At 40.0% G+C, this 24,719-nt stretch overlaps 2 protein-coding genes across 4 annotated transcripts in view; one reads left to right on the plus strand and one right to left on the minus strand.

The window, feature by feature from the left end:
* Positions 1-101: 101 nt before the first annotated feature.
* Positions 102-16,867, plus strand: tbc1d30 (TBC1 domain family, member 30; the record flags this gene model as incomplete). The annotated part of the gene is made up of 13 exons (XM_008305280.1): positions 102-163; positions 1,130-1,195; positions 1,805-1,930; positions 3,548-3,733; positions 4,208-4,277; positions 4,800-4,898; positions 6,076-6,244; positions 6,716-6,821; positions 6,905-7,011; positions 9,205-9,344; positions 11,268-11,513; positions 12,484-12,570; positions 14,959-16,867. Coding segments are annotated over 13 exons (2,639 nt in total), but the record flags the coding sequence as incomplete, so codon positions are not given.
* Positions 16,868-19,707: 2,840 nt separating this feature from the next.
* prkcq (protein kinase C, theta) overlaps positions 19,708-24,719 on the minus strand; it is a 28,486-nt gene continuing 23,474 nt past the window's right edge. For all 3 annotated transcript variants that reach the window (XM_008305269.1, XM_008305267.1, XM_008305268.1), the window contains 7 exons: positions 24,144-24,317; positions 23,944-24,035; positions 23,530-23,592; positions 23,284-23,422; positions 22,909-23,097; positions 22,312-22,440; positions 19,708-20,760 (listed from right to left, as the gene is read on the minus strand). In XM_008305269.1, the coding sequence (XP_008303491.1) occupies positions 20,602-20,760; positions 22,312-22,440; positions 22,909-23,097; positions 23,284-23,422; positions 23,530-23,592; positions 23,944-24,035; positions 24,144-24,317 (945 nt within the window). In that variant the 3' untranslated portion in view covers positions 19,708-20,601. The remainder of the gene's footprint in view (positions 20,761-22,311; positions 22,441-22,908; positions 23,098-23,283; positions 23,423-23,529; positions 23,593-23,943; positions 24,036-24,143; positions 24,318-24,719) is intronic.

The raw sequence follows: 24,719 nt of genomic DNA on the forward strand, positions 1-24,719 counted from the left end.
GGGGTTTTTTGCACATATTTCAAAACATTTAAACAAGCAAACAAAAGTCTGGAAACGTCAGGTAAAGACTCCTCTAACCAACTGTCTCTGTTTGTTTGCAGGAGTTGACACAAGGCTCAAGTTTACGATTGAACCGTCGCTGGGAAAGAACGGATTCCAGCAGGTGAGGGATGAAAAGACAACCCAGGTCTCGGCTTTAGATCCAGCATGTTTAGCTGCTGATCTGAAGTTGTGTGTGTATACAGGAGTATGAACATGTATTTTAGCATGAGAGGCTGATGCAGTCGTTTGTGTCTGTGTAGATTCCCAGTCGTGCAGGTCAGTGCTTTAGTAGAGGGCAGCTCGACTTGTTTTCGGATCTTTAACACATTTTAGCTCTCATTAAAAAGGCTGAAAACAGAGGGAACATCTTGAAGAACTAGGACAATTTTTTCAGATCAAAACGTTCAGAGACTTTGCCTTTAAACAGGGTAAATTCCCGTCAAAGTCGCCTTCTTTCGCCGCGATACCGCGCTCTCTGCATGTCCTGTTACGTAACCATGCTAAGCACCATCTGCAATCACTGCTGAATCTCTTAAACTGTGTCAAAGCGGCGACCCTTCAACTTGGAAAATTTACTTTGAGGGGGAGGAAGAAGTCACAGGGAGCCACATCTGGTGAGCCGGGCGGGTTGAGAGTGATGATTGTGTTGTTGCGGGCAAAAACCGACATGTAATCAGTCTGTGCCGAATGTTCTCCAACACTCTGAGAGAGGATTCCTTGGTGTACAACCACAACAACTTTAAAGAAAAACTCCTGCTGCTGCTCTCCTGACCTGACGCAAATCGTCCAGCTTTGAAAAATTCGAAAAATGCAGTTTCTTCTCCTGGTGGTAGCCACAGACCCACGTCTAGTCACAATGATGACCCTCCACATGAAAGTTGGAACATCCAGCTGGTCATCCAGTGGTCACAAAATCATGGGTAGCACAGAACCCACTGATGATAGTTACTGCTTGCACTTGTTGGACACACTGGCCCTGTCTCAGAAACTTTTGAACGTGCCACTTCTGGTATCAGTATGGTGTTTCTGAGTGACTTATAGTTTCAGCTTCAGGTTAAATAAGATGATGTGCTTCTTCTTCCAACAGTGGTATGACGCCCTCAAAGCTGTGGCAAGACTTCCCACTGGGATACCAAAGGAGTGGAGGAAAAGGGTATGTAACTCTAAATGTTTGTTGCTGTTGGGACAGTTGTGTTGTTTATCGACTGTGTTGGGAGTCGAAAAAGTAAATTATTAGCCCAGGCCTTTGGGTGTCACTGAGAAACATCTTCCATATGAAAAAGCATTTTGATAAACAAGACTTTTCACATTTCTTTAGTCTATTTGTATCTTGACCCAGCTGTGCCATTAACAAGAAAAGTCTTTTGCTGTTGTCAGCCGGTCTTTAGAGAAACGGCATCGTCTAAAAGAACAATACGCGGAGGCACTTTGTCTACAACGCCGCATTCATCTCACATCAAGGCTTTATCTGTTGGGGCGAGAGAGCGAGGAAACGGGAAATGGAAGCGATTACTTTCATCTTGTCTGAGGAGATGAACAATGAAATCTTGTCTCTTGCGTGAACAAAGTGAGTCATTGCGAACACGAGGCCTTTTTACAGAAGAGCCGGAGGGAAGAAACACAGCGCAGATTAAATGTTTGTTTAAATCCCTCAGTGGGGACACGAATGAAAATCTGCATCTGTGATCTTTCGCTGTTTCTCACATTAGCTGCCTTCATCTCGAAAAAGCCGTAAAATTACGTGGTTCACGTCTCTGTGCAGGTTTGGCTAACGCTAGCGGACCAGTACCTCCACAGCATCTCCATCGACTGGGAGAAGACCCTTCGCTTCGCCTTCAACGAGCGCAGCAACCCGGATGACGACTCCCTCGGCATCCAGATCGTCAAGGTAACCGGATTATATTTGCGCTTTGGGGGAGTTGGGGGTTGAGATGATTGTGTGTGCACAGTGTGTGAGCATTCGTGAGAGTCCTGAGTCAGCAGCTTGGGCTCCAGTGTTGAAGCCTCAGCATGAAGATTAAAATACTCTGAGGCGGAAACCTGAAGGCCGTCTGAAGGAGGAGACTGTGCAGGGTCACAGAAACATGCTGTGCTTTAGCAGCGAATTGTCTCTGCAGCTCATATAGAGTAATAGTTTTACAATCATTGGTGATATATTGTGTCTAGTTTTGCAAATAAACTGCACAAATCAAATATTTTTTGTAGTTTTTATACAAAGTTCTACAGGTTTGATTGTGAACAGCAGTTAGATTATCACAGAACACAAAGTTTTTCCCGCTGAATCAGGTGAATGATAAAGAATCATACATGCTGATCTTGGATCTGATCAAAGTTTAGCTCCAGAACTCCTTCAGCAGCCTCCATAGCAGCCACACAGTCGAATCAATGTGGCTGTAAAATGGGTTCAAATTATAAGCTTCATAATGGCAGGGTTTTTCCTACACAAAGGGGTTTTTGGCGTCCTGCAGAGAGGTTTTAACGAGCGGCCAAAATGATAACAATTGATCATTTAAAAAAAAAGAAAAGAAATTTGTGCCACTTCTGTTAAAGGGGGTTTATTTCCTCTCGCGTGTAGACATTTTGGTTCATGAAATGGTTGAAATAACAGGAAAATGCATATATTTTATTATATAAGGTAACACAAACTCACTACCTTTCGTGAACATGGATCAAGCATGCTAAGTATTATTTCTAGTCACCCTCCAAAGACTTATTCTGAGCAAAGAAATACCCTGGAAGGGAGGATTTATGGCAGGGCTGTTGTTAGATTGCCTTAGATGTCGGTAGGTATACCTAGCAAATCGGCAGCTGAGCTTATAATTAACAGAAACATGAGAAAAATGGAAATTCTTGATGCACTTAATGGCTTTTGCCACACATCTCACCTTCATCAACAAATATTTTAGCTAATAATCAACTAATTAAGACAGTAAAATTGACATTAAACTCCAAAAGAGCCACAAAATGATTTCAAGATGACATTATTTTGTCAGACCTTTTTGTTATTGTGAGGCAGAGGACAGTTCTGCGTGGATCCTGTATATATCCTAGACAGTTCTATAAGATAAACCTGACTGACTAGGTTTGAAAGACGCACAACAGTCTGAACCTGCTGACCTATTTTATTGAGGTGATCCTGCAGAATAACAAATATTGACACAGAAAAGCATTTCTTTTTGTTGTATATGAGCTTATCCAACATATGAAACGCAGTCCCTTGAAGGTGGATGTGACTGGGAAGCGTGAGCGTTCGGTTGAGGATGTTTGCTCATGACTGTGCGTCAGAGCCCGATGACTTCATGGAAACACTGCGAGTCTCAGTGACTCAGAGATTCAACAGACAAATGGCTGCTTCCGTCAACAGGGCAAAGTCCAGTCATCTGCTTCCCTCCGTTTGCCTGCTCGTCGCTGTTTAGTGCAGCAAATGATTTATTTATCCACATGTAATTGATTTATCCAGTTAATGCACTGACTGGTAATGAAATAATCATCGCTGTGCATCCAGGATCTGCACAGGACGGGCTGCAGCTCCTATTGCGGCCAGGAGGGGGAGCAGGACCGGGTGGTGCTGAAGAGGGTGCTGCTGGCCTACGCCCGCTGGAATAAAGCTGTGGGCTACTGCCAAGGGTTCAACGTTCTGGCTGCTCTTATACTGGAGGTTACAGAAGGAAACGAGAGTGATGCTCTGAAGGTAAACGCACACAGCAGCAGCATTAAATAACCTGGAAAATATGACTGTTTTCTCCAAAATGTAGTGTATCCTGCACGAAAAGGGGAAGTTTTTACATGATTTTTACATCTCACACATGAATTCATTGGGATTAAACTGCTTATACAGTCTGGTGGTAGTGTTTTTGGTGCTCCTCAGCCGTCTCTCAAAAAAAAAAACCTGCACCAAAATGACGAGAAGTTTGAATAAAAACTGCAGTTCAGCTTCTTTTTGCCAGTTTTGTTAGTTGGGCTTTCATTTAGTCAATCACAATGAACACTTTTGTCCATGAAATAGCTAGAAATCAAGGAAAATACACAGATTTCTGTCAAATAAGCCTACACAGACTTATTTGCTTTATTATAGGCAGGCTGATCATGCTTATTTTCATTCTGAAATGATAAAAAATGCACTAAAACTAAGCTCTCTCCTATTTTTCTTATCTCCTATTCTCAGGTGATGATCTACCTGATTGACAAAGTGCTGCCCGACAGCTATTTTGCCAACAACTTGCGTGCACTGTCAGGTAAACGCAATGACACACACACACATGATTTGATGCATTTTGAAACTGAAGATGATCCTGAAATTAAATAAAACGATTATACGTTACTAGCTCTAACAGCTTTAGCCCAGAACATAACTGCAAAAGACAGAATTTTGTACAAAAGCTGTTCCATTTGTTGTACATGACAGAAATAGTATTCCTTCGTTTGGTGCAATCCTCTGATCTAGAGATGAAAAGATGAGTCTGTTAATGGACTTGATTGAACAAGACAAGCAATTAAATATGTCAACTTTCTCTCCGGGAAACTGTGATGTTTCTCACAACCAAATCAAATTTAAAAAGCAGTGATTAAATTAGATGTTTTAATTTGGGATTCAGGAGCTTAAATGTTTAATAGATGTGGTAGCTGTGATCTACGATGTGTCAGCCAGACCTTTGGATCATTTCCGGTGTACATTGAAATTGCAACACCTCTACTCTCCCTCCCGATGTGAGGCTTGACAGTCATGTTTAATGCCTCCTTCTGTACCATCTTGGCAGTGGACATGGCGGTGTTCAGAGATCTGCTGCGTCTAAAGCTGCCCAGACTGTCCCAACACCTCCACCACCTCCAGAAAGCAGCCAACCGAGAAGCTGGAGGTACAGCTCTGTTTGGATGCATGTTTCCTAAAAGCCGACTTGTATAAATGTTGCTGCTTCGCTTGTTTCCTTTATGTTGCTGTTATATGTGCTGGAATCCATAACATTGCTGATTTATTTGTCTGTTAAAGTGAGTTATGGGTCGCTTTTATGTTTGTGTTACTCGCTGACTTTATTAAAAAACTTTACTGATCCCAAAGGAGACTCTTGTGCCAGATATTGGTCAGAAAAAATTGAATGATGTAAATTAAATGCCCAGTAGAGAAGGAATAAGATTTAAGTATGATACATTACTGAAAATATGATAAGTACACTAAAATAAGACTTGAAAAGCAAAGCAAAAAGTAATGCTGGCGCTAATACAGAGGTAATAAGTGATATCACACAATATAATGAAATATGACACGTGAAATTGGAATATTGCACCTGAAAAATGAAATGTTACACATAATCTAAAAAAAGAAAGCACAAACTGGGATTTTCTGTGACATCCTGATTGATCTTCTCTCCATGTAGGAGATAATCTATAAGCGATGCAGTTACTGTTGCTGTTCCACTTGCATAAATGTGCAAAACTCTCTCTTTCTGTGGAGATGCTGGAATAGTTCCTGCTGCTGGTATTTAATCAGCTCAGAGGAAAGACTCCTGGAAGCAACAAACTAAATTTGAGCTCTGATTTAGTCAAAACCAGAAATATATAAATTATTAATGGGTCTCAGTAATCTCACCTGTTGCAGACTTGGTCCTCATCGCAGTTTAGTTTAATTTTATGGACTTTTAGTTTGTAATAGATCGCAAAGTAAATAAGGATGTTTTTCTAGCTGGTATTTTTCTGGTGAAATCTGAAGTACGTTGCTTGGCCTTCCTGTCTGTTGATGCGACTGCATGCAGCTCAGACTTGTGCTGTGTTGACAGTGAGACAGAAATTTTGGTAGCTTCATGCAACATTGCAAGTAAAATTGCCGTTGCAACTTTTCCGGAAAACTAATCCGGGCACAGACATGAAGCCGACACATTCAGATACCATCAGATCAAAAACGAGTGCATGTCTGTGAGAAGTTTTTATTTATTACATGCATAAAATCAAAAGAACTCATCAATAAGTCATTATTCTGTGAGTTCATTTGCACTAATCTCTTGCTTAACATCACAATCTTTCTGCGTCTCTTTCCTCCAGGCAGCTACGAGCCTCCGCTGACCAACGTTTTCACTATGCAGTGGTTCCTAACCATGTTCGCCACCTGCCTGCCGGCGCCCACCGTGCTCAAGATCTGGGATTCGGTGTTCTTCGAGGGATCGGAGGTGCTGTTTCGGGTCGCCCTAGCCATCTGGGAGAGACTGGGGGAGTAAGTGGATGCTCGATTAAAGTACAGATGGTCTGAGATTTTCCAAAATCATCCCAATGTTTGCATGAGTCAGTGTGCCAATCGCTGGTATTTTGTTTCAGTATTAGATGCTCAATGTCATAATTTTCAGGCTGTTTGCCAAAAAAATCTCTGATTGCGGAGGTGAAAAATACCCTAATCATGAAGACCAATAGCACCTCTGCTGCTTCTGCTAATAATAATCCTTAAACATGATTGAATAGTTTCTGAAAATGCTTTTTATTGGAGTATGAAACACTATTGATTGATTTTGCCATTAAAAAAACCTGCTATAATTAAGGTTTTATTTGCTATCTGGGTCAAATTTGAGCCAAACAGTTGTCATAGCAAAGCAAATGCAATGTCAGCTATAATTGGAAAACTTAAGATGGATTGCTAGCGTACCCCATTTGTCCTTTAACCACAGCCTGCCTCTCATTCATCTGTGTCCAGGAGGATCGAATACTGTCAGACAGCCGATGAGTTTTACAGCACAATGGGATGCCTCACTCAGGAGATGCTGGAGCACAACCTCATCGATCCTGCTGAACTCATGCAGGTAGTGACGCGTTTATACCTTTTAAAATAGTCAATAAGTGGCGCGATGAAGTCCCTCTGACCTCCTTTCTCTGCGTCTTTCAGGAGGTCTACTCCATGGCGGTGTTTCCCTTCCCCCAGCTGGCCGAGCTGAGAGAGAAGTACACCTACAACATCACTCCATTCCCTACCTCAGTGAAATCCAACGGAAGGTTTGTTCTGTTCTATACTTAGAAAGTCAATAGTGTTGCGTAAAACCCTCCACGTTTCTCCACTTCGCTGCCCTTAAAGAGACGACCGATGATATTCATGATAACAGTCGGTGACAGCAACATGTTGGTGTCACTAACATGTACTGAAAAATGGTACAGCTTCTTGCTCTTGTCACATTTTTACTCACTGTGGGCTCATTTTTCTCTGCAACATGAAGTCCTGCACATCTATGGAAACAGAACAACAATTATTAGAAGTAGAGAGAACTCAGGAATGTCTGCTGTGGAGTATGATACAGCTTTAGTGCCATAAATCCTAAATGAAAGTTGAACTTGTTTGGCTGCAAAATCAAACTACAAATCGAAAAAAACTTGGAATCTGCAAGTAAAATTGGTGTTACCAATACTGTGAAAAAGTTTTGTTTTTGCTTTTTTTAAGGGGTTTTTTTGACCCGTTCACTTTCCATTTTACCACTTTTTCCCACCTTTTTTTTTTTTGTTTTGCCCGTCACTTTTGGAAGGTTTTTTCTTCCGGTTGATTTTTTTTTCCACCACCTTCTTCTTTTTTTTCCCTTTTTTTGGCTTTTTTTTTTTCATTCAATTTTTTTTTTTTTTCTGGAAACTCTCCAAATTTTTGGTACACGATTGTTGGTCACAGCTGAGTCACTGATGACTTCTCGGTTGTGCTGTGAAGTGTAGATTTTTGTGTTTATTGCAGGATCTGTTTAGGATCTGTTTCATTTTTGTCATATTTTTGAACGAGTCATTTTGATGAAATATCGTGATTTGAAGCTTAGATCAGGTCATTTTTTTCTGAGAAAACAGCACGTTGTGGATGATTTGGAAAGTTGTGAATCTGATGATGCTTCCTGCTTTTACAGTTTTTGGGTCTTTATAATTTTGGTGTGTTTTAAAAGATAACAAGCCTTTTATACCTGTTGGCAGGTTTTGGGGTTCAGAGGGTTAAAGTGGCAACAGACAACCTTTTAAATCTTACCTACTCAACGTTTCCAAGTCTTAATACTGTTTGCCGTAAGACTGGATCGCTTTCCGGTTTCCTCGGAGCCTCGCAGCTACCAGCAACACAGGATACAAAACGATCAATACCACTTAGAAAATAAGACAGAAGAAAGAAGTTCCTGATTTGTTTTCTGGCTGTTAGCCAGTGAGCTGTTAAAAGAGGGGGGGATGCCATCCACCTTGTTCGCACAGTGATCACAATGTTAACCCTCTGTCCACCCCTTCAGGAGCAGGGAGAGTGCAAGAGCAGGCAGGTTGTTCAGTTGAATGTGATCCTTAAGTAAGAATCTGTTACTCTGAAGTACCAGCAACCTAACGGTGGAGTGTATTGATAAACCCATGGTGCTTGAAGGATTTTAGATGGTAAGAGATACCAAGTGGTCATGTTGGTAATGTAGTTTGAAGTGGCTCTGCTGGTCGTGTATCATGAGAAACAGCAGGAAACCTTAAAGCTGTATGTACTCATTACTTTAATTCCCAGGTAGAAGAACAATTGTTATTGGAAGTTAGCTGGATGAAATGGAACTTGTAGGTTGCAGGAATGGTTAAGGAGTCCTACAATGTGTTTTGGGAGGTTAGTTCATGGTTGTACTGTAAGAATCCCAATTTGAAACGCAAACCCAGGTCTCAGTGCTGTGATAAAGGGAGAGTACAACCAGTGGTTATAAATACAGCTGGTCGGGTTTTACTGATCTAGAAGAAACAATGACAACTGAATGTTGGTTTTGAAGCTTTTTAAATGGAGCCAATCCTCATCCCAAGTTCACTCTTATTAACTGTTTGCCTACTTAAACAACAAGGTTCTGTTTCTTTTGCCAGGTAGTTTCCAGTTATTCTGGTTATTCTTTTAACTGAAAATGAAGCTTTTATTTCCTGGTAGGTTTTAGACCTGTTGCCAGACAGAGCTGAATAGTGAAACTGAGTCCTGTCTAAACGCTGATGGTGGAATTATTCTATAACAGTTCCATGTGCGATCAGCATTTACATTTGGGAGAACCTGCAAGAGTCCAAAATGTCATTTGAAGCATCTGTTTGTCTGAAGTTTAGCCTTCTCTAAAAATGGACACATAACCTGTAATTGGAAACGTAACACTTAGCATGTGAACATGGTGATGATGGGAACATGTAGTAATAATAATAATAGTGGTGGTGTTGATACTGATTTTCCTCCAGTGGTGGTTTGGGCGGCTGGGACAGCGATGACGACGCCGACATGGATGACGAAGACTCGGTGGTGACGGCGCTCGGCTGTCTGGGGCCCCTGGGCGGCCTGCTGGCCCCCGAGCTGCAGAGATACCAGAAGCATCTCAAAGGTCAGCACAGACACATAAAGCAGCCCACGGGACAGTAGAAGAGAGAGTACAGTTTGGCGCCAAGCGGCTCCAGACTCACTTCTGCCCCAGATCCTCGTGTTCTGCCCCCAATCTGACTCCAAGTACAGCCTCTGATCTGTTTCCTCCAGACAAATCCCCGCTTCCTCGTCCCTCAGCGACTCGCGCAAACATGAGAAACAGCCTGAGGGATTTAGCTGAAAACATTGGTTAAGATCTGAGGCAGCACTTGTCACACTGTGGAGAGATTTAAAGAGGACTTCAGATCTGAGCACTTTCATTTAACCTCCTAAGAAGATCTCAGCGCTTGACCCGCTTCAAAGGGGAAACGTTATTTTTAAGAAGCAAAAGAACATCAATAAATCGCTAACGCAGTCACACTGTGGAGCTGCAGTCGACAAAGCAGAGCAGCAGGCCTCCAAAAAGTGCTTTACATTGTGTGCTGCTGCTGGATTGGATTCAGTTTTTGTTGCACAAAAGCAGGAAGAGCTGCTGAAAAGGTGATGAGAAATAGCCTCCAGAGTGCTGTGATTATTCAGGGAAGCTAAAGAGAAAATGAACAGGAATACACTCGAGTAAAAAACTCAACAGAATGCACTTTAGCTTGTCTTCTGCTTTGATCTAAAAGCATCAAAAAGCAGGAAAGTCTGACTCAGTCATGTACAATATACAGTACGTCTCATGCTGTGTAAATAAATACAACACAGACTCCAGATTTTGTTGTTATTCTCCGCAGATTGCATCAAGAGGCTTTTTTCTCTGCTGCTTAGTTTAATGTCTTGCACGCTCAGCTGATTTTGATTAAAGCCGAACTGGGGGGAGCAAATAAGAAAGAAAAGGAGCTTAAAAAGCTTTAAAAAAAAAAAAAAAAGGCACATTGGATTATGTCTGATTTCTGTATTTTGCTTCTGCTTTTTGAACCAGAGCCTTTGACTGTAATCACTTGAATCTCTGCTTCTCTTCTGTGTTTCACAAACGATGCTTGTTTTGTCAGTTGTCATGAAAGTTTCAAGAAATTGTGTTTCCATCAAGATTTATATTCGAACTTTACTCAATACATTTAAAAAGTTCTTTAAAAGCAATAAAATAAAAATAAAATAAAAATAGAAATAAAGAAAAAAAAAAATAATATAAAGCAGCAAAAAAAAAACTTAAAAATTAAAAAAAATAATTTTAAAACTAAAAAAAAATAAAAATGATAAAATAAATACATTGTAAAAATAAATAAATATTATTTTGATTATTTTATTCATTTGTCTTTATATTTCTACTTTTATTAGCCTTTTCTTTTATGGATTCATTTTTGATTGATATATTGTCACATTACTTATTTTTTTATTTTATTTATTCTTCTTTTTATTTCCAATTTTATTTTATTATTCTTTTATTGATTTATTTTTGTAATTTGGCACTCTCACTACTCCATACAATACATCATTAATTAATATAGCAGGAGATTTCATATCCGATATTCTGCATTTTTCCAATTATCATTATTTTTTTAGTCCTCAATAACATAAGTTAACCCACAGAACCCTAAGCAATTTCTTGTTTTCTATATTTTTTGCTCCTGATATCAATTTCTAGTGATCACTAATAATCAGTATCTTATCTCTGAAGACACCATATCGTTGGGTCCCTAATCTGCTATAATGTGATATATGATGAATTCATTCACTGTCACAAGCTGTGTGTCAAGTGATATTAAGAACAAAACCTCAGTTGTCACCCTGTTTCTCCTTTTAGATGCTTGTTCAGCATGATTGCTTATTAAAATAGTGGATTTCAGTGTCTTAACTACCTTCCATGTGCTCTGATTCTCTTTTTAAAAACACCCAAGACTGTCAAACTACAGCTACTCGTCTAATCTCACCCTGACCTGTGTGTTGTTTTTCCTCCGTCCAGACCAGCGAGGCGAGCAGGGGAACATGGCCGAGCTGAGCCCGGGAGCGGTGGGAGCTGGAGGAGCTGGAGGAGCAGGAGGAGGTGGAGGAGGAGCTGGAGGAGGAGGTGCCAGAGCAGAGCACCAGGCGGCCATCAACAGCATGATGATGGAGAGGATGAGCACCGACATCTACGCCCTGAAGAAGCAATACGCCCGCATCAAGAGGCGGCAGCAGCAGCAGGCTATGCAACTCTACATACGCACAGGTGAGGAGGATGAACAACAACAGTGAGCATACCTTAAAGGTTCTGTTCAACCTGCCTGTAGGTAAAGAAAGCCATCAAAAAACATCAGAATGAGAAGGTTAGTTAATCTTTTCAGGTGATTAATTCCTCACTAATGTACACAACTCACGTTATATAACCAAGTATTTGATTTAATTTCAAGATGCTGTCATTTACAAACATTTTTCTTTAACCAGCTGAACCCCAAGAAGTTTTTTTTTGCTCATTTTAGTCACTGTGAGCTCATTTTTCATTGCAATATAAAGTCATTTTTTGTGGTATAAAAACGTTTCCGTTAATCATAAATAAAGGAAAAATGTTAGTTGAATTTCCCTGATTATTTTACAAAAATAGAAAAAACTCAGTGCCCAAAGGTACTGGGCTCTATATGTTATAGACCTTTTACTTTTTACATGCTTCAGTTGTGCTAAGGAGAACAGATGTTCTTTAATTATTTTTATTTTTATAGAAACTGGTTAGATGAAACATTTTTGGGGCAAATTTTTAAATAAGACATGTAAAATACAATAATTTCTGATGAAATATCATGGATTTAAATTCAGATTTGGTGACTTTTTCCAACAACATGACTGTTAGGAAGTCAAATATCCAACATTTCCTTCTGTTTTTACACTTTCTAGCTTTGATAAATTGTATTATTTTGCAGATTTTTAAACAGATAATAAGTCTTTCAAGCCTGCTGGTGTGTTTTGGGGTTCAGAGAGTGAATTTCCAGTAAGAAAGACTTAAAAGCACACTGACTATGTTTATTTATGAGTACTGGATACCACGGCCACAGAAAATTGCTTCTTAAGAAAAACTCCTTTAACACTCGCACAAACAAAAGCAAACACTAATGAGATGCCTCACATGGGGGGAAAAAAAAAAGACATAGCGGCACAGATGTTCTCAGTGCAAATCCAGATGTTTGATGATGCTGTGTGACTCGTAGGACCTGAACCTGAAGTGGCCACAAGTCCAGGGGTTCCTCAGGAGGGTTTCAACAAACACAGCAACAGTACTGAGCTCCACACTGACGGTACTGGTGTCAAACCTGCAGCACAGAGCATCTGAAACTGGTTTCTGGGGTTAATGTCAGGGTTTTTATTGATTCATTGGTGTTTGGTTTAAAGTAATTGAGCGGTTTTAAAGTGTTTGTCTCCAGTTTGTTCCCAAAGCAGATTTCCAATAGATTGTTTTGATTAATTAGAAAAATAACTAGTTTTTAGCCACACACACAGCTCATATAAACACATAGCTCAAGAAGTTAAACAGATTTAAACAGAGGTTGATGATGCTTATTTGAACAGTTGAGTTTTCCCAGAAAAACTCTGGAAATCTGCTGCAAGAACTGCTCAGAAATGTTGGATCCTTTACAGATTATTTAACTATAAAAACCAACAAAATGTGCAAAATCTGGTTTAAATTATTTTAATGTGGGTACATGTGCTCTCAAAATGCTAAATACATGAATGCTTCATTTTGAAAAAAGCAGCGAAGGAGCCTATAGCATAAGATGTTGGGAAATGTTTTGGCATTTTGAGAGCGTTTTTGAATCCGTTGCCACATGATTTGATTAATTTTTCATCAAAACGCGGTGTGTTTGGTGAAGGGAATACCGCAGCCGGAGCAGCTGGTGATGGGTTTGTTCTGGTTGCAGGTGGAATATGCATAATTAAAGTCAATGAACCAGCTGCGATTCATTCTAAATACGTGTTTGGAGACACCTGTCACTACTGCAGATGCAAAATTCACTGTTTTTGGTCTGAATTCCCTAAAAAAAAAATACAGCTGTGTTAATATATTGTATACTATTATGACAATTTTGCTTTTATTGCTTGTATAATTTGGGAGAAAATCAGTTTATGTTTCATTTAACCAAATAATGAAGTTCTGCAGTGACAGATGTTTCCAATTGTACTTGATTTTTGCACATGATTGCTGCATGTTGGAGGTTTTCTCTCGTTCTCTGTTACTAACCTTCATTAACAGACCCTCTCGGTTGCTGCGGCTCGTCCCGTCTCATGCAAACCTCTGATTTGTGAGGCTTGTGTAACAGTATTACTCTGAGATTTGATGTTTTCCTCCTTCAGCTGCAGACATCTGTGCACACAGTCACTCCTCTCTTTCCACTTTAATCATCAGTCATATAAAGACAGTAATCAGCTTTTATAAAGTCTTGTTTATATTAACATGGTTTACTTATATTGGGGGAAATGCCCAAAATACTCTACATATTATATAACCTTAGAGAAACGCTGTAGTTAAATACTGTAAGTCTCAGTAAAGTGGAAGCTGTGGCGCCCTCTGGTGTCTGCTGCTCTGAACAGCTTCTTGTTTCTAAACATGACTCAGCTGCTGGACGAGCCCACATGAATCATTTCTGTCATGAGCGTAGTGCTGATGTAATTCAACAGTTAATCATCGACCGACTATTTACTGATGACAATGATGAGCGTAATAATCCAATTTGAATGCTGGTGTATCTCAAAAAATTAGAACACAGTGAAAAACGTTTAGTATTTTCCATCAGTTGTTTAAGAAGGTAAAACATTTTATATATTCTGTCTTCATTACATGTAAAATTATGTAGATCAAGCCTTTTTTTTTCTTTTAATTTGGATGATTATGACTTGTAAATCAGAAATCCAGCATCTCAAAACATTTTTTGAATATTTCCTGAGATCAAAGTTTAAAATAATATAAAAAGTTTACCTTTTTAATTTATAATATGAAAAAATATGGAATTTTTTTTCAAAATGTTAATTTTTAAAAAATGGATTAGTACATTATTAAAGGGTACAGTTTCTAAAAATGTGAGGATAAACTTTTCTCTAGTAATATTAATAAATAATCATAAATAAATTGAAAATAATATTTTTTCTAGTAATATCGAGATTTTAGTCAGACAAAGTGAGTTTAAGACATGATTTTGGGAATTCAGAAAAGACATTTGTCTATATTTTTGGTTATTTATATAAACCACTGAACAACAAATGGCCAATAAGGCAAAACAGAAAAAAGAGTTTTTAAAAGTACCAAAAGTGTCCAATCAAATAAAAAAGAAAAGAAAGAAAGAAAGAATAAATAGAATTAAAAGGAAAAAACATAGAGGGTAAAACCATAAAAACAAGAGAAATAATAATAATAATAGTAATAAAATAAATAAAAAATAATGACAGTAAATAAACAAAATAAATAAGTAAATAAATAAATAATTTAAAAAGTAACAAAAGAATAAAATAGACTAAATAGAATACATCACATCAAAGCAAATCTATAGAAATGGGTTAAATCCACCTAAATGCATGAAAAAAACTGCCTCAGATCCCTCTTATATTTTAGGCTGATACCTGAACCCAGCATCTATAATCATGATAAACTCACTTTAATCTGTTTTGTGTCTGCGCCGTCACCTTCCCTCCAGACAAGTGTCCTGCCACCCGAGTCCTGGCCTCCCAGCTCAACCCCTCCAGTTCAGTGATCAACCACCTCCTTCTGGGTCGGAAACCCCGCGGAGCTCCCCGAGGCTGCACGTCCACGCTGCCGGGGGGCCGAGCTCCGTCCCTCTCCCAGAGCCAGGGCTCCCCGGCCAGGCAGCGCTGCGGCTCGCTGCCCTCCACCAGCACCGGATCTCCAGGGAGCTGTTCAGGAGGCGCGGGGTCACCTTGGCGAGCTCACGTCCGGCAGCACCGGAGGAACGTAGCCAGGGCTCGAGCGCAGCTGGGCTTCGGAGATTCAGAGGAGAGGGAGGACGAGGAGGACGAGGAGGAAGAATCGGCGAGGCTGGAAGGTGACGAGGAGAGGAAGGATGAGGGAAACGATGAAGGTGATGAGCAGAAAGAGTGGAGCGAAGCCTCTGCGCCGCCGTCTCCTGATTCCTCTGGTGTGGGGTCAGTATGCGAAGAGGCTCCACAGGGTTCGGATGTGACTGAAGAAGCAGAGGTGGCAGAGGTGGTGGTGCAGCTGGACTCCCTGGATCTGGATTCAAACACAGATGCACAACCAGAATTGGTAGAGTCCAAACCTGCAGCCCAAGTCCCTCTTCTGCCTCCACCACCGCCTTCAGGCCGACACAAAGAGTCCGACTCCTCGGGTTCAGAAAGAACCTCTGACAGACAGTTTCCCTCCGTGGCTCCTCCTCACCACTCCTCCAACTCCTGCATCCCCTCCTCCCCACCCTCCACTCCGTCCACATCTCCTGTTCCTACATCAGCTTCTCCCACCATGACCTCCACCCCAAACTCCCGCCTCCCATCCTCCTCGTCCGCCAACGGTTTGTCCGCTCTCTCTCCTCCTGCCTCCTCCTCCACCTTTTACAAAACGTGCTCCCCCTCCACCCCTTCGCTCTCCTCCATCGCCTCGTCGTCTAAATCCCACATCTCCTCGTCGCCGTCCACCCCGGCGCTCTCATCTTCCACCTCCGCTCCCAAGCAGCAGATCTACACGCCGTTCCCCTCCGTGAAGCAGCCGAGGAAATCGGCGGCGGCCCGGAACCTCGGCCTCTACGGCCCCACGTCCAGAACGCCCACCGTCCACTTCCCTCAGCTCAGCCGCAACCTCAACCGGAGCAGCGGCGCCGGGACGACGGGGAGGCGATGAGAGAAGCCGGAAACACAATCATTCTACAACCGCACCACGTTGCCTCCTCAAGAGAACACCCCACATTCAATCTGAGTGAAAGAGATTCACCTGATGGAGAAACGAAGTTCATAAGCCATCACAGACGAACACTGAAGAAGTAGCTGACTGTTAAGTGTAAAGGAAATTGTTTTAGCTGCATTGGTCCTCTACATCGGAGGAGTTTGGGACAGAATCAAGCCCTTTACAGTGACCTATGCAGGTTGTCTCCACCATAACGGATACATGATATATATAAAAAACTGAAAATGTGATTTGTGACACTGACTGCATCTCTCTAGTAGCAGTAAAGACGATTCTCCCTGGACTGAAACCAGGACAAACGCTCCCTTTGGGACTTTTACGGACCACATTTAACAACATAATGAAGCATCTTTTCCTCTCAGTTTGCACAATAGCCATCCAGTTGTTTCTAAGCCAAGTTTTAACAACAAAAAAAACAACTACACATAAAACAACACATACCTAAGAGTGTAAAACTTGTGCTCAAACACCTGCCCGATCTCAATGATGTCCCGAAGCACTTGTAATAGTAAAGTCATTCTGTGTGTGTACTCTGTGTATCTCACCTGTCGAACACAAGGAATGTAATCGTGTGAGACCAGCTGGGTTGTGTTTGCTCTGACCGTCTGGGTGTGAATACTGTGTACATGAAATGTGGTGGATCTGAACATAAAACAAGGTTTTCACTCGGACGCTGCTTACTGGGATTTATTGGTTCTGATATCTGGTACCTCGAAATGTGATGCTTCGTGAGGCGCAGGCAGATAAAATGATTTGATCGAGTCAAACTAGTGGCTGAGTTTGTTTAAAATAAACCTACACAGCGCTTTAAAGTTGACTATCAGTATAAATAGTCAAACAACAGAAAAGTGACAGTTGCTGCTTCTCACTGGGATTTTTGATCCAGTTGGGTAACGACAAGGAAAGATTGTCATTATTTTTACATTTAAGACACACATTGGTTTATTTGATTTGCATAAATTAGTTTTCTGAATAAATACAAGCCAAACGTTCACAGCTTTTATCTCTGCTTTAATACTTTCTAGCTGCAGAGACAAACATTCATCAGACTTTGCAGGGGTTAAAGTGTTTCCTTCAGTATTGCAGCATTCACTTGCATAATCTGCTTTCAAAGTCTGGTCGTGCACTGAAAAACAAATGTAGAATCTTCGTTTCTTTTCTGTTAAACAGCTGCAGCAACACACAGCAGCAACATCCACCCCGTCTCCAAAAGGAGAATCTACGCAGAGATATTCTTACTCATTATTTACATCTTCTGACGTGTCATTATGACCGTGCATACATTTATTAGCGCTTTTACTTCACAGCAAGCACAGTTTCTGCAGTGACATCACTGGAGAAGGATTAACGCGACACCATCAGAGCTGTGGATGTGTTTTGTTTTCAACAAAAACTTAAATATCATCTCCTCGAGAATCACATTACTTTTCCCCTGGTGTATAAAGTGGATTAATGGAAAGAGTTGTCAGTTTTGCTGCTTAAATGCAATACCATTTACAGCAGTGGCATTATTACAAGAATGATCTCATTGCTTAAGTACATTAAAAAAAAAAAAAAAGAGGCAACAAACAGCCCAATAATAAAGAAACAGTTTATCATACACAGCCTATAAGCTGCTGCAGATGCTTCAGTTGGGTCTGCCTGTTTTTGATGCATTTCCTGAACTGGCTAATAAATGTAAATATTAATCAAAATAATTTAAAAAACTTGGCATTTTGATCCAGGCCTGCATATTTTGAATGTTGCTTAATCGTCCTTTGGGACTTCACAGAGCTTTGCAGAGATTCATTTAATTTAAATTTAATTTAGAATGCGGCATTCATTCAAATGCCAACCAAAAGCAACAGAGCGTACCAAGAATAAAATGAAACAAAGATGAAATCCTACTGAAGTATGGCTGTTTAGAGAGATTTAATTTAAGACGTTGGACTCTGAAATATCATCAATTCAATGGAAATGGTTGGAACTTTATTTTGAAGAATGACTGGTGAAAATTCAACTGCAGCATCTCACTCACAGACTCTATATAAAACAAGCAAACAAAAAAAAATATGTTTAAAAAAGTATTTCAATAAAATCTAATATCTCATTCCAGAAATATTTTCACTGAAACTACTTTTGATTAAAAAAAAAAAAAAAAAAAAAAAAAAAGTCCCTGTTTCTGTATGAGCCATTATCTCATTGGAGAATTGTACCCCTACTTATAAATCCCAACTGAGCTATTAACGCTTACTTAAAAACAAAATAAAATTTACAAAATCTTTGTACATCTGTGTCTCAGATGCCACATTTTAGTGTTTTTAATAAAAGATTCTAACAAGAGGTGACAAATCCTTCCTCATAATGGTGTAACACCAAAATCCGCTCAAGTAAACGTTTTGATTTTCACTTATTGTTTTATTTAAATTTTTAAAATTTAGCATCTAAGTGAGCCTAAAACAACTGAATGCCATTATGTTAATTTTTTAGGTGTTAGAATTTTTTATTTTTTTTTATTTTTCTGCTTTGCCGTAAAGGGGGACTGTAAAGCGGTGAGCACCGGACAGCTGCCGTTTCCTGACGCCATCTTGCTTCATATTAGTTAAATAAATGGTTAGAGTTTGTAAAAGTTCTTTTGTGAAAAAACTGTCTTGACTTTACAACAAGTGGAATTTATTTACCTCCAACAGTCCAGAAGAGTCTTATGGATGTTAAAACGACATGGGAACCGTGGTAAGTGTCCTCTGTTGATTTAAAGTCAAAGTTAGCCTCGCAGACTAATTAGCTAACTGTTAGCTAACGGTAGCATTAGCTAACAGTCACTCTAAACGCTTCAAATGGTAAAAAACGGCAAAAGAGGGCCACGAATTCGGTGCTAGACTGTGTTTATAATATGTAAAGGGAGATGTTTTATTAAGGTATGAATTCAGCTGTGTTCTGTGAGAAGGTACGAAACGGTTAGCTGGATGTGTTGGTACTTAGCGGCCGCGTGCGGTGTCCCGTCAGAAAGTCGCGGCTGTCGGGAGCGCGCACTTCATGTAGCTCAGGTTATAAACGTCTTTAGCTGCTTTTATCTGAATTTAACCATCATAATATAGTTTTATGTCTACGGCAATACATTAAGTATGTCTCTCTGTGAAACGTTAGCCAAATAGTTGCGACTAAATATTCAGTTTAGAAATAGTCAGTGATTTACATTTCTGCAGTTGTGCAATGAATTAGCATGATTTATCAGCTAATACAACATACATTTTTATTTGTCTGTAAATAAATCTCAGTTACATTAACAAATTACACCATGATTTATATTGGTACTGCATTTAGGACTTCCCACTGTAACCAATTCAGTCATGTTTCTTAACTAATGAAACCATTTGTCAGAAAGTGTGTTTAATTTTGGAGAGTATATACTAAAGTGGAAAAACTAACATAGTCCCAACACCTCCACCTTTTCTCTCTCAGTCTATGTGGTGAGTAATACTACCTCTGACACGTAAGCCCCCTTTCCTCGTTAAAAGAAACACTGATGACATTTAAAAAAACACACACACACTTTATTGTACAGGATTCACAATGAAGACAACAATAGAAACTACGGTATGCAGGGATCTAAGTACATCATCAGTAAAACTCCTGAGATACAATCGGAAAACACATGTAAACAATAACCCTGGTACACGAACGGATCTACAACCGACTGACAGCACTATACATATCTATAGAATTACATTACAGTTATTTACACAGACTGGGTATTTTTTTCAACATATTTACCCAAAATAGAGGCAAAAAACTCGGTACGCTATGGAATAGTATAGAGGAACAACGAGAAAAATAGGACGAATTTGGTGCAACCAAATTTCTTAGTTTGATTTTACTTGAAGACGTGAACTTCATAAAGTATGACGAGGCACCATAAGTTGATTAGAATCACATTTTGTACTGATAAACACACCCCAGTTGTCTTTTTCTTTATCTCTATGTACAGCACTTTGACTGAAAGCACTTTATAAATAAATTTATTATTATTATTATTATTATTATTATTGGTATCCAACATGTGGGTAGTTTAATGATAAACCAATTACATGCTATTATAATTACACTATGAGAAAAACTTTAGCTTCTAGTTGAATTAACTGCTGACGAATCACAATTGGCTACAGGTGTATTTTCATATGAAGTGTGTCATCTTTTAATGTTTGCTTTTTAAAGATATTGAAGCATATTTGTGTGTTTTGTGTTGAAGTCGAGGGACACAGTCACAGTTATGTCTTTCACCCAGGTCACCTCCTCAGTGTTTATCATCGTCATGTTTGTGAATACAATTCCAGTTTTGCGACATTCAGTCTAAAGTCTGTGCGGTTTGTTTCGGTTACAATCTAAGTATTGGTTGCGACCGAGCGGCTTGTTTGAAGGTTTTTGGTCAGCGTGCCGTGATGCGCGCCATCCCCGGGTTAACGAAGGAGAAGTTTCTGAACATCGTCTGGTCGACGCTGTTGATGAGCGTCCGGTCGGCACACGACAATCTGGGCTTCTCGTTGATGAACTCTTTGTCAAAGTTGCTGCAGTCGCTGGGTGATGTCTGCAAGGACGAACACCAAACATGTTACTACACACGACAATACGTAAAATACACCACTGAAGAGCTTAACAAGATGGAGTACACAGCTTAGTCTATTATTGTAGTGTGGCACAAATAATTATTTAGTTTTTCTATGTTTTCTAACCTCAGCTTAGTGTCACTATACGCTAGAAGAATAAAAGACTTCTGTAGCACTAGAATTGAAATCACAGAGACTGGAGAATAAGATGATATTCTGTGAACCAGACAAATCTGAGCGCTCATGTTTCATTTTCTCTGGCAGAATGAGTTTGGCCTCCCTCCTGTTCGAGCAGATTTCCACTCAGCCTGGCTCATACTGGTCCAATCACAACCTTAAATCTAATATCGGGTGGGTTTGATACGATGGCTGTGCAGAGGGATGTGGAACGGCCTTTTAAATCCACTATTGTGCCAGCATTAAAAGAGCTGGGTGTATATTGACTCTAAAAGAAAAACAAACAGGTTTATCCAATTGTTTCCAGATTGTGTTTGTGTGCTTTCACACTAATTCACATTTCTGCATTTGTTTGTCGATGGCAGGCTTGTATAGATTAGAAAGTCAGGAAAGTTCAGACTGAGAAAACATGAACTTGTAGATTGAATTGTGCTTCCATTCCTGTTCTACTGACTTCCAGTACTACTTAATATTTCGGCAGTGTTTTACCTTACTGATTGTAAAGAAATTTTAAAAACATTAGCTTCTTCCCATGCACAACAAAACCCTTAACTACTGCCTCTTCTTCAGTACACTTTACTAAAGCAGTCATCTACATTTTAATATATTTCCAGGAATTTAATCCAGATGTACATTTTTTGTGTATTTCTAAGAAACTGACAAAAGAAGTCATGTTGGACTTTCATCAGCTGAGTCATATGAAGAGGATGAAATTAGGGAAGAATCACAAACCTAATTTTCTTGTTGAATAAATGGAATTTTTTTTTTTTTTTAGAGTAATCGACTAGCCCAAAAATGGGAAAAAACAAAGCATTCCATTAACTTTGGCCTAATTTCCATGTGGATTAAATGGAAATTGAAATTTCGGAAGCCTTTAACAAATGTGATGTGCACATGAAGAGCTGAGTTCAGTCTGAGTGGGATTACAGCATTTGCGGGTAAATGATGTCGTATTGGTTTGCAAAGTGTGGCTAAAATTGCCAGTGCTAACATTAGCAGCTGCTTTTATCTGCATGTCTATGCTGAACATAGTTGCGCATTGCTCCTGTCAAGTGGTTCTAAGGCAGCTTATTTTGACACAGCCGACATACAACCCAATTTTCTTTTTCTCGATCAGCCACACTGATTTTACTCAATGTTATCTGACCCACTTTCCTCCTTGCTGGTTTACAAAATCGGAACTTAGCACCTAGTGGCAGGAAGGTGCATAACATCTCAGGTGCAACAACTGACTAGCATAGGTATTATTTTCATAAATATCTAAGTATCTACAGCAAGCATACTATCTGTTTTTAGATCTAAGCAGGATAAAGTGTATGGTGGAGTTGCTTGTACACAGAAGCCTCTATACTTACTAAAGTTGGTTTGAAGGGCGGCGCCACCTGCCGTTGTTCCAGAGCGCTCCAGTCAGTGCTGCTGAAGAAACTGTGCTGTCTGATGTTTCCCTTCATGCCCAGTCGCTCCTCGGGTTCCCTCACAAACAGCTGAAGCACAAACACACACAGGTTACTTGTTCTGAGTGCTCGAATAACAGTGAAATACAGGGAATAGTAGTTTAACACTGTGTTAAAATTTAAAGACATAAATGGCTTCTGTTGCTTCCTCAGATGTCCAGGTGTCAACTAACTTTAGTTTCAACCTATGTTATTAATGATAGCTTTGACATGTATCTAAGCATAAATCTTAGACAAATGTATTTTAATTGTGCAAATGTTTGTGTTTATTATGTACTGACTTAATCGGTATCCTGGATAGTTTGTTGTAGAGCTTATTATATTTTCTAAACCAAGTGCAAACCACTGCTGAATTAATGCATTGACAAAATAACCTTCATGTCTGCCTGTACAACAACAAAATCTAAAGGTAACTGGTGTGAGCTTGCTCTTTAATACTCAGTTAGTACTCATAATGGCGGTACAACCTTTGAAACAGATCTGCACACAGTGTCTGACCTTGACTAGTATGTCCTTGGCAGCTTTGCTGAGCCATTGGGGGTAAGCAGGGTTGTCCGTTCGTATGGACTGAAACAGCTCCTCTTCATCACGGCCTTGAAACGGAGACTGACCAATCAGCATCTCATACAGCAGCACCCCGAATGACCACCAGTCCACTGAGCTGTTGTACTTCTGGCCCAGCAGGATCTAAAACAGAGTCAAACACGTATATATATACTTGTAAATCTCGCAAGAGGCCATGTCGCATTGGATAAAACCTAATGTTTTGTTAAGATATCTGAACAAACCTTTAATTAAATGGCATTAAATCTGCTAACAGAGCATGCAAACCAGGCAAAAGACGGGATGTTACAATGCAAAGTGTGTGATCACCTCAGGGGCGATGTAGTCAGGGGTCCCACAGAAGGTGGAGGTCCGCGAGTCATCCTGCATGCTCTCCTTACACATGCCAAAGTCTGCTATCTTTATATGACCATCTGAGTCCAAAAGTACATTATCTAGCTTCAGGTCTCTACAGAGGAGTCACAGAAGCAAGAAAGAAAATTTGTCAGCTTGACCTATGAGTTACACATCATAAATTCCAGCTGTTTTTTCTTTTTTACTTTTACTGACGCCTACCTGTAAATAATTCCTCTCGAGTGCAGGAACTGGAGCCCACAGATGATCTCAGCTGCATAGAAGCTGCAAGAAGACAAAAATAGAAGAGAGGAAAAAACAAATTTGCTGTGTTACTTTTGTCCGCACTCCTACTTGTTGTGGTACAAGAGAAGTGACAGGGTGACCAGATTTAGGACAAACTGTGGCTTAACCAAAACCAGAAGTTTAAGTTAGAGAATGTAGATTAACAAAAAGTGCAATGAGTTCTGCTACCAGTCAACAGCGGTTTTCACTTGCCAGCAATCTTGCACGTCATTAATCACATGGTGGCGCATTAACAGATTGATAGAAACATACAAGTGTCCCACACAAACGCTACAAAGCCACAGTTTTGTGTCTTATTACACATATTTAGTTTATTGACTGGATACATACGTGGCTCTGTGTAAATCGAACTTGTGGCAGGTTTGGATGTGGAACATGAGATCACCTCCGTTCAGATACTCCATTACAAAGAACAGGTTTTCCTGAATGTCAAAACACAGAAAAGTCAATTGTGTAGTCGATTGAGGAGTGGTGGGTGCAGTGACTGTCTTTAGATGATTACTGAACGTCCAAGTGTGCACGGTTATCACCTTAGTCTGGAAGGTGCAGTAAAGGTGTGTGAGGAACGGATTCTCCCAGGCTAAAGACAAAACCCTCCGCTCCACCATGGTGCACTCCACATCGTCGTCCATCAGGACCACGTCTTTCTTCAGGGCCTTCACGGCGAAAAACTTGCCGGTCTTTTTCAGCTCGGCTAAAAACACCTGGAAACACAGCAAGAAAATGTAAAAACTTTGGTTGGATAGTGAGTGTGTGTTTAGTTCAGTGCCCACATTTCTCAAGAAAGAAGGGGGCTTTCTGTGGAAACTGACTGCACAAACAGGTTTGACCACAAGTCTCACAGTGGGGAGTACGTGTGAATACCACATGTTGATTAGAATGACTAAACTGGTGGGAAAAAATCAGATATAAGAAGTTCCATTAAGAATAGGGGGGAAAAAAAAAAAGCTGTATTTTTCTCTCAATTTTTCTCATCTGTGCCTCCTGCAAGAAAACTCGTGTTGCCTCGATTTTCTAGCTAATCTGATACAAAATGCCGTGACTGAGATGCCACATCTTCACATTCAGTGTTTGTTTGCGATGCAGTTTGCATTCTGTTCAGCATT

The sequence above is a fragment of the Stegastes partitus genome, unplaced genomic scaffold (genome assembly GCF_000690725.1).
Source record: "Stegastes partitus isolate 25-593 unplaced genomic scaffold, Stegastes_partitus-1.0.2 Scaffold2458, whole genome shotgun sequence".
Taxonomy (NCBI): Eukaryota; Metazoa; Chordata; class Actinopteri; family Pomacentridae; genus Stegastes; species Stegastes partitus.